General features: G+C 34.9%; 1 protein-coding gene across 6 annotated transcripts in view; it reads left to right on the top strand.

The window, feature by feature from the left end:
- Positions 1 to 10429, top strand: part of SNX29 (sorting nexin 29) — a 128247-nt gene that overhangs the window by 88517 nt on the left and 29301 nt on the right. For 4 of the 6 annotated variants that reach the window (XM_030481410.1, XM_030481409.1, XM_030481412.1 and 1 more), the window contains one exon: positions 3545 to 3684. In XM_030481410.1, the coding sequence (XP_030337270.1) occupies positions 3545 to 3684 (140 nt within the window). Of the gene's footprint in view, positions 1 to 3544; positions 3685 to 9135; positions 9227 to 10429 lie in introns of those variants that run through there. The other 2 variants (XM_030481411.1, XR_003990809.1) reach the window with 2 other exon arrangements.

Genomic DNA, 10429 nt, shown 5'->3' on the forward strand with positions numbered 1-10429 from the left:
ATAAAAATGGAGAAAAACCTAATATAGAACAGTCTGGGTTTTGTGTAATAATTTCAAATATATATAACTTGTATCCTATAAGCAGCTACAGCTCTTGAAAGTATAGGAACCAAATATGTATAATGCTGGTTTTAGGGCCAGTTTTGGTGTGTGCTTCTGGGAAAAACAAAATGTAAGAGGTTTTTTGCAAAAGTATATGTAGTTGTAATTTTAGCAAAATTATTTTGTCCCCAAAGTACATTCATATCAAGCATACATAAATGCTAGGGGAAGATCTTTGCTGTTCCCTGTGTGAATAGATATGCAAGTACAGAATTGTATTGGCAGATACAGTCTTATATGTCCTAAAAGCATATTTAGGTTTTTTTCACTGATACAAATCCAAATCAAAATCTTTCCTTTTTGCTTGTAAATAAAAATGCTGTTTAGGAGTTGGAATATAAAACGCTAACTAGATTTCAGTTGTAGATAATTGAGTCTAATGAAAAGAGGTTACTGGTTACCTTTTCATAATGTGAGACTGAAAAAAAACTGGCCAGCCTTTGAAACAGTTGTAGTTTTCTATTACCAATTATTCTAGTTGCTATTTTGTGACAAAATCTCTTCATTACTGCAACAACTTGTCAGTAACAACTGTGTGCTAAATAATTGCTCTGAATAGCCAACCTGCTGCTACAAAATGCATGTTTAATGGTAAAGCATAGACCTCGAGCAGAGTCATTTTGCCCTTAGGTCACATTACTTCTGGTAAGGACAGTGGGCCTCTGTACCTGGTACAGAACCTCATGGTAGATTGCTTAGTGTTTGGTCTAGAGATTAAATTTATGTCAGGCTAAAAGAGCATTTTTGACTGTTTTCAGGCCGAGTTTAATTTCTGAGATTTTCTGTATTTTGCTTGAAAAAGTGGCAGAAAAAATAGCTATATAATAAGCACCAATTAGATCAGCTTTAAACAGCAAAAATGCACTCCCTAGGCATGTTGTGTCAGTCTTAATTAGAAAACTCTGTGCTGTTATTATCTGTAGTTAATGGGATTCTTTACAGTAACATAGGGGATAAAAAATACCAACACTGAGCATTTTACTCCTGTGTTTATAACAAAGTGGTCCTGCCTGTGAAAGAAGATGTATTTATTTAAATACATATGCAGTACAGGAGTTGTACTAAAAGAATGCAACTTCTGCTGAAGAGCATATTTCAACATAATTGAAACAGTTTCACTGCAAATACTGCCGTTGAGGGTTTGTGACCAAAAAACCCCTTAAGAACTGAAAAAGTGCTAATGAATGTGGTGCTCTAAAAATGTGGATTTTCTTGGGGGCTTGAAAGTGTAATTGGTGGAAATGATGGAAGTAGAATCAAGGATGTGTAGTGGGGGTGGGGCCTGTTCTTTGGAGCGGCTCAAAGCTGAAGCCATGTCTGCACTGGGAGCTGGCTTGTAGAGCAAAGCAGTGCTCCTCCTGCCTCCATGATACGCCATCAAGTAAGAGGAGGAGAGGATTACTCCAGAACTGAAATGGTCTCATGTGCCAAACATCACAGTTACGCGTGTGGTTAAAGCTTTTGGAACCAAAGCTTTTCCACAGACTTTTTTCTTCCTCTACGAGCCTTCCTGCGTGCCACACTTTCTTGTCTTCTGCTTCACACCACTGGTGGTAGCAAATTAGTGTCCCTACCAATGTGATCGTGTGATACTTTAAATCCTTTGAGTAAAAGACGAGAAGACAAGTTCCTTGAGCTAGTCAAGAATCCAGTAAGAACGAAAATCTTAGAAGAAGAAAAATAATGAAATTAGTTAATTAGTATTGCAGTACACATTTATTATTAGGATTCTATTTTATTCTAATATTATGTGTCACCACCTATTAAAATTTCTCCCAACAGCTTGTGTAGACTTCTGTTCCACACATTTGTCCGAACCTTGTCAGTGCAGCAGGACATAGAGCAAGCTGTTGCTCTGTTCCATGAGTAGTAACTCTACTCAGTTGTGGAGTACTGGGTGACAAAGTGGATGAAGTGCCAACAATGCAGCTTTGGCTTTTAATAAAGCATCAGTTTCCAAGAGTTTTCAGACTTCTTCATGTCTCAGTAAATCAGCTAACACTAGAATCACTTCCTACACAATTTGTGTATGTTGCTGAAAAACAATGTGACTGCTATAAAAGAAATAGCAAACAATATAAAACGTAGGGGTTTTTTATTTTCACATTGATCTTGATTGTTACATGTATTAATATTAAACTGAAATGTGAAACAGGGCTGAACATCTGTGTCAGTTCATATCTGTAAAACAAACAAAATGAACATGGATTTTGGAATTTTGTGAACTCAGACATCACAAGAACTGCCTAAGTTTTTGAAACCTGTAAGTGTGTCTTCAGCAATTATAAATGTTACAGTAATTACATGTTATTAAGTGATCACATGCAAATAAATGACAAGAGCAGAAAAGACTTCCTTAAATTATAAAAAATGAGGCTGTTTTGAGTATACAGGATTAGTTGCCAATATTTGCAAATGTACTTTCGTATTGGTTGGAGATTTTTTGTTTCTTTGGTTTTTAATTCTATGAATTTAAATTACTACTTTAAGAAATGTCATTCACAGTCTTTGCTTGTTTTCTTATGTCTGCTAAAAATAATGCTGTTCTGGTAACTTTCCTAATGAAAGAGAACAGAACAAAAAGTCAATAAAGGTGCTAGGAACTCTGCTGCAGTCCTGAGTTTGAAGGAGCATCCTTACTTAGAGGATAAATTACTCTGTTTTATTTAAGGAAGTAATACTCTTCAGATTTTCATCCTGTCAAATGTGTAGACTTTCTATTATAGTTCATTGTAATTATGATCCCTCACAGGAAAAGGTGGAAGCCAGCTGTAAGTTACAGGATGCATGGCATGAGACTTTTAATTTTGAAGTCTCTCAGCAGAATGTGGAGTTCACAGAATTATTTTATTTATTAGGGCAAATATACTATAAAATATAAAGTGCTATAGGAATTTCAGTATAAGATTTTTATGACAGTTATAATGTTTAAAAATCAAGCTACTATATGAAAACTCAACCACAAAATAATGATTTCTTAACATAATAATGAAAAAGCTGGAGAAATATTAATCCATTCTGGAGTTTGTGTACCCAACATCTGAGAAGTATGAATTATGATGGAATTGTGGGAATAAGTTGGTATTTCCTTCTGCAAAGACTGGTAATTCTGGATCTCCAAAAGAATCACATAGATTGTTATGCCATTGCCTCTATGCCAGTGTTATGCACTGTCTTGCTAAGACTGTAACATTTCATGGAGAGCTACTATTAGGAAAATAATTCCACAGAAGAGACATTCTTCCAAGGAGAGAATTTGGCATCCTGTCAGTGGGTGTTTTTGCGAAACAGTTTTTATTAGGTTGCCTGATTTTCCTTCATCTCTAAGAAGGACAGTCAAGAGTTTTTTTACGTATTGCCAACATATTTTTATTTGGACTGTTTAGTCGCATTATAGGAAAATTATCTTCTTTGTGCCATTCATATTTCTTTCTATTTTTAGGATGCAAAGTTTGTGGAAGAGCGACGCAAGCAGCTACAAAATTACCTAAGGAATGTAATGAACAAAATCATTCAAACTGTGCCAGAATTCACAGCCAGTCCCAAAAAAGAGACTCTTATTCAGCTGATGCCCTTTTTCATGTAAGTATCTATAAAGTAGTCAAGAAAATATTAAGCTTTTTCACCACAATTTAAAATACAGTGCCAGCATCTCCAAAATCTGTAAACCAGTATCATTTTAAATAGAAGGCTCCTGTTCAAATTACAAGTGCTTTTGTTGTATTTAAAGTCATATCTAGTAATTGTTGTTCATATGAATGGTGACTTTGAACAAAAGTCACTGTGTAAAGCCTACAAAAATATCTAAGCTCCTGAAAACCTGCATCCACACATACTCTTCAAACTTTAGGTGCTTTTGATTTCTCTTGTCTTTTTCAGGTTTATTTTGCTTTTGTTTGTGTGGGGTTTTTATTTTTGTTTTTAAATTTATGGAACTGAGGGTGGAGCACTAGTAGGCTACTAGTTACTGGTACTAACCAACTTAAAAAGTCAAGTTGTTGAAAGCTGTCTATCTGTATTTAGCAATCTGCTGATGATGCATGTTCTGATTTCATTAATGTTAATGTTGAATATGTCCAGAAATAGTTTAACACAGTCATCTGGTAAGAATCTCAAAACAAACCCCTTGATATCCAGTCATACAAGGGATATCATCTGTTCAGATCTTTCAATTTTGCTGCAAACATCATTCTTTACAGTATTTGTAAATCATATTTAGACTTATTTAAGAAATAATATTAATGAAAATCTTCCTGAAAGAGGTATCACTTTATTTCTTTCATTAATAATTTTTCAGTATAATGGTTTTTCAGTAGTAGACCTGTACCAATTCTGTAGAGATTGAACACACACTCATAGTAAACCATCATATTACATTTGCTATCCACAAGGCTCTGCACAGGGATTATGCATCCATGCCTGTGAATCCATGGATCAGTTTGCAGAATCAAGACTGATTTAAAATTAATATGTTTCAGTAGATATGTGCATACTTAGCTGTACTATTTGCATGGGCTCAGGCAGAGTTTCAGCTTTCCAAGTTCAAACTTTATTTCAAGCAGGCTATCTTTGTTAGAAAATGTAATAGATAAATGGAAGAATGCCAGGATGTATTTTGTGGCATTCATGTTTGTTCAATTTTTCCTGGATTTGAAAAAGCAAAAATCAATCTGATGAGACATCATGATGATGTAAATGGCAAATTGATGTTTGTAGGGACAGACCTCTCAGGAGACTTTGCCTTTTCTCCCTAAGAACCTGTTTTGTAGAATTTCACTACGGGCTGTAAAACAAGCTGTAAAGATTGAAATGGTTTCAAGTACTTCCAGTTGAGAGGCCCATACGTGGCTTTTAGTTAAGTCTCTTAAAGAAGCTGTCCATGTATTTCATTTTGGTTTTTAAAGAGGGGGGGCAAATACAAAATACATTTGCAACTTGATACTCAATTTTGTTCTCCTGTCCAATGATATTTTATTTTAAGCTGGTTAAGTATAGCGGTGGGAAGTAGTGAACTGGTAATTTCTTGTCAACTTCATGTCATAACTTGTTGCTTTAACTGCTGTTTAGGGTCCTGTCTTTTCATTGCCTTGACATAATCGATTACAGAGTTGCACACAGACAAGTGGTAAGGCAGAACAACATCTGTAAGCCAGGGGCGGCTTGGCTCCAGTTTGCTTATGAATGAAATGTAATTTCAAGCTTTGTGGGGCACAGAATATTTTAACAAATGATGATGCTTTCAAGTGTACATTGAATTGCTGTAGTAGTAATTATCATAACCTCAACAGTACAAGTGGTCATAGAGACAGCAACACAACTAATATTAAAATGCGAGAAAAGGAGACAACATTTTCCACCAGAAGCTATTATGTCAGGAAATACGGCAAATATTCATTAGCAATATTAATGTGAAGCTTTGGCCTGTATTCATGGAAAACGTACTCATAGTAGCAGTTACTGGAACTGTGATGCATTATTTACATGCTTTAACCAAAATTGTTTCGGTTTTGGATTTTCATTTAATTTCAGTTATTAGAATTTGACACATTTTTAAAAAATCTGTCATGATTTCAGCAGCACCGAACAATTCAACAGTAACCATACTGTGAGATTATAACTATGAGCTAATACAGTACTGATGTACAACCAGTGATCCTACTCTTCAGGTGGTTTTTTTTTTTCATCTTAATACACTGTTGTTACAGTATCTTTTTATTCTACTTCGAGAAATAACATTTCAAGAATAGTGTATTTATAATCTTGTAGCCAGTTTATGTTAAAAGCAGGAAGGGATGACAAATTTCCTTTTAATCCTCAACGCTAAACAATTAACTTGCTTTCTGATAGATCATCTCATCTCTTTTATAAGTGTGTAAATAGAATTTAGATCTCATGGTTTTGTTTATTAAAAAAAAGTGCCAGGGATGAGGACCTGCATAGGAAAAGATGTAAAATTACATCACATAATGGATTCTACCAGTGATGCACAATTCAGAATAAACACCATTACCCTGTAGGTAAAATGTTGAAGATGTACCCAAAAGCCCTCCTCAAAACCAAAAACCACCTAAAAAAAAAAAAAACAAAAAACCCAAAGAAAACCCAAAGCCAACCCTATTTCTTCTAATAAATGTAATGAGCTGAATGAGATACAATTAATTTCAGTGAAAAAATAAAGTTTTACTGAGAAGGCAGCACATTTCAGTAACTTCTTTTCTCAATATGGGTACAATTTAATATGTGAAACATGGTAGAAAATAAAGCAATTACCTTGAAGGAAATAAATGTGTTGTAGGAGATTTGCTCAAGGAAACTTACCATTTGTCAACAATTTGTAAATGCCAATATGATGCACTAATTGATGCTAACCGTTTTTGGGTATAGCTATACCATAGCTTGCAAAAAGACTATAATTATTTTTAGTAGGTTTATATTTGCATTTGGCAATTTCATAATTCTCGATACCTGACTTGGAGCAATGGACTATAGTGGATTCAAGAATATTCTTTGATCCCTGGATATTGTGGCAAAAAGATTCTGTTCATATATGTATTGTAAATGATTTTTCTCAAATAATAGATGGATCAGCATTCTCTCTTACCTAGTGTAGAGAGTTCTCCATGGGAATATTAGTGGGATTCTAGAAAAGCTTAGCTGTCAGCAAATTAACTGTATACTCATTTCCAGCAGACAAAGAGAGGTTTTAATGCATTTTTCTACTGAGATATAGGCTCTTCCTGTGCAGTTAGAGCAGAAATATTAGATTAATATAAAGGTCTTCCAGACAATGATACGAGGAGCACATTTTAGAAAGTACCATTATTGCTGGGCTGTCATTTGAATTCTCAATGTCCTTTATTTTCTGAGAGTCATGACCTGGCACTTGGTGAGTAAGAAAAAGCATCTAAAAGAAAATGAATTTCAGTTGCACTTCATATTGCCAACTTCTCCAGTATTGCCCTTACTTAATGGATTCTGAGCTTCGGCAATAGGACATCTTAAATGTGCTGGACTCTGGGAAGTGTATATTACCTTTGTACCACACCTGCAATTCTTCTAGTCTGTTAGATTTAATAGTATTTTGGTTTAATAATATAATATAAGCCACTGTAAATACATATAATAATTTGGATATATTTTGTGCTTTTAGCACATATGTGTGTATAGTTGCTGGTTACATCTTTGTTAATCAAAGAGGTAGCATTGAGATGTTAGTCATAGGACTGTACTGTAGAGTGATACCTCAGTCTGGGAGAAAAAGTTGCAGTCCTAACATGCATTGGAACTCTGTGGGGCACCAGCTCTGTCTCTTAGCAAGCAGTGAAATATAAAATAAAAAAAATAATTACCTGGTCTTAAAGAGTTTCTTCTTGCTGCAAAATAAAATTACCACATTTCAGCGTGAAAATAAAAAATACCGTAGAAGTTATGTCTGATCAGGCATCCAATAGACAGAAATTACAGGGTCAGTTTTAATTAATCATTTTTAAGATGTGAATTACGTCCTAGAATATGATTATGGTGAACAGAAAATAAGATTAGTGTCTCTAGGACTGAATCCATTGGTTATTAAATGCTGGAAGGAACATTGCCTACAATTTTTGTTGCGAGGTTTTTCCTTTGGGGATTTCTCCCTTCCAAGTGCCGTGATTTTATACAATCAGGCACAGATCTGATGAGGCAAAACGTTTTACTTGATCTATGTGAAAAAACTTGCCACCGTTCGAAAGAAATTCATTTTATTTTGAAACTCAGATATGTTAACAGTTTGCAGTGAAATACTGTGAATTGGTTTGCTAGCATTTCTCTTCATTATTGTATCAAATGCTAGTAGTTAATCATGGAAATTTGATTTGTTTTGATTCCTTACGCTGGGAACTGTCAATGTATTCTTTCTGTTGTAAATCTCTACCATCTGTAATCTTGATTTGTATATTTTTCGGTTTTAATGCTGCATTAGTTCAGTCACAGGTTTAGTCAGATAATTTGCTTTATAGTCCACTTTCATGTCTTGATATAAGAAACAGGTTCTGGCTCTGCCTGTTTGTCTGTTTACGTGCTGAATAACAAATCCTCTGTAATAATAAAATTGACGTCACAAGTTTAAATTTTCCAGTCCACGCAGAGCAAAACCTAAATCAAGAATTGGCCCTGGTGAGTGAGATTGCTGCATCTGCTGCTGGTAAAGGCCTGTCTGTTAATACTGATTAGTTAAAATAACATTTCTTTGCACTCAGGATTGGTATATTACGGATAAATAAAACTTGTTACGTATACTTGTGTGTTAATCACATTTTTATCAAGCTATCTGAAAAAAATACCACACACATTGGCTCTTTGTCAATACATAAATAGGAACAGAAGGGGTGTTTGGCAACTAACATCACAATTCTTTGGACCATATAATAGAGTCTTTCAGCACAAATCATCATAACAGGTTATATGATTTCAAGTGTTTAGAAAGCTAAAAGCAGTAAAAAGTTGGGAAAAGAAACACTAAACTGTTGTGATGTTCCATTTTTCTCTCTGTGGTTTCCGTATCAAATGTCCTTATTTTTTAGAAAATAAAATTTTTCTTCCGATCATCCTCGTAGTGGGCACAAACTGAAATACAAGAAAAATGAGAAAAAACACCTTTTACATTAAGGGTGATGGAACAGTCTAACAGGTTGTCCAGAGGTCGTTGACACTCCATCCATGGAGATATTAAAGACTGGACAGGCCAGAGTTGTGGGCAGCCTTGTACAGGGGGATTGGCTAAACCATCTCCAGAGGTGCCTTCCAACCTCAAAGAGTCTATAAATTCATGATTCCCCAAAATCTCAACCTGCAGTTTTAACTTGAGTTGTGTTTCACATAAGCCCTACGCAAAGAAGCGTTAGCTAAATACCAAGAACTCTGCCACTTTATGGACTCTTTTGCTTTGGCGATGCAAATGTTTGCATTAAAATATGTGCAAGAATGATATAAACAGAATTTTGTGAATATTTTCACAGATCACTGTGCTGAGTATTTTTTTATCTTGTTTTCTAGGCCACAGCTACATGTTACAACAGTTTCTAGGTAACTATTATATGTTCTGCTGAGCTGCAGAGCTGGACATTCGTTCTCTTGTGGTAGCTGCTCAAATGTATGCTTTAAAGAAAGCAGAGAACCTGCTCAGTAAATCATCAGAAAAGAGGCTAGAGCAGGTTCTGAGAAACTGATGTCTGCGGGATGTGTTTGAACACCAGAGGAGTCGTCAGTTCTCCATAATGATGATTGGATCTAATGCTCAAAAAATAGGTTGTCTTCATTTCACTGGATGGCATTACTGGCAGCATATTTGATAGCAAAAGATGTGTTCTTGGGTGTTTTGTGTCTGTTGTCTTTGAGTCACAAAGTTAAGCTGTAGTAAAAAATTCACTGTTTCTACCTCTCTTTCTCATTTTGCAAATGATTCTTCCCTCCTGGAAGGTGACGTTATGAGAAGCACGGTAGAGAGATACAGGTACCAACTGCCAGGCAAATTTCAGTACCAACACATCAGCCACTCAAAACAAAAACGTGTTGCCATACAAATATTCCTCTTAAGATTTATTTAGCACTAAACAGCATGTAAAGCCAAGTATCTGCTTTTGCTCTTCCAGATCACAAAGTTAAAATAATGTGGAAGAATAGATGTTAATTCTTAAAGGGTTGAAGAATTTTGGTTTGGTTTGGATTTGGGGGTTTTCTTATCATCTCTGTTTCAGTTGCAGTTGTCAGTGTGTCGCTAAGAATATGTGTGTATTAAAGGTATGAGAGGTAAAAAGAGTGTTCGCTTCTATACGGTACCATTGCTAGTATTAAAATGTTACTTTCAAGCATATATGAAATAAATCTGACAAGAAAATGACTGTGAGGTTCCTATGGATGTTGTATCTTTTAGTTAATTTTAAAGAGGTTGAAAACTGAACCTTCCGAAGTTACTTTGAGAATATTTTAGAGGGATACAAACATTTGCTTAGGCTTTAACTGTAAACTGGTGGTTGTATTTCATTCAATAGCTTCATCTCAACAGAGGATAGTTTACAGGAGATACGGGCACTGGTTTAGTATAAAGAATAAGCTAAAACTTCTTCACAGAAACATTTGTGGAATACTGTTATAAATAACATCTTTGAACATACAGACATCAATATATTAACATATAGAGGAGAAAAACTTTTTGAAACCGTGCTTTTACTGTGTTCTTGGCTGGTGACAGTATTAAGATGAGGCTTGCATGAACTAATAAAAATTTTAAAGGAATTGTAGGTTTATAGTTTTCTGTTTGCAGGACTTTAAATCTCAAGGTGAAACATCT

This window comes from Strigops habroptila, chromosome 4, assembly GCF_004027225.2.
Source record: "Strigops habroptila isolate Jane chromosome 4, bStrHab1.2.pri, whole genome shotgun sequence".
Taxonomy (NCBI): Eukaryota; Metazoa; Chordata; class Aves; order Psittaciformes; family Psittacidae; genus Strigops; species Strigops habroptila.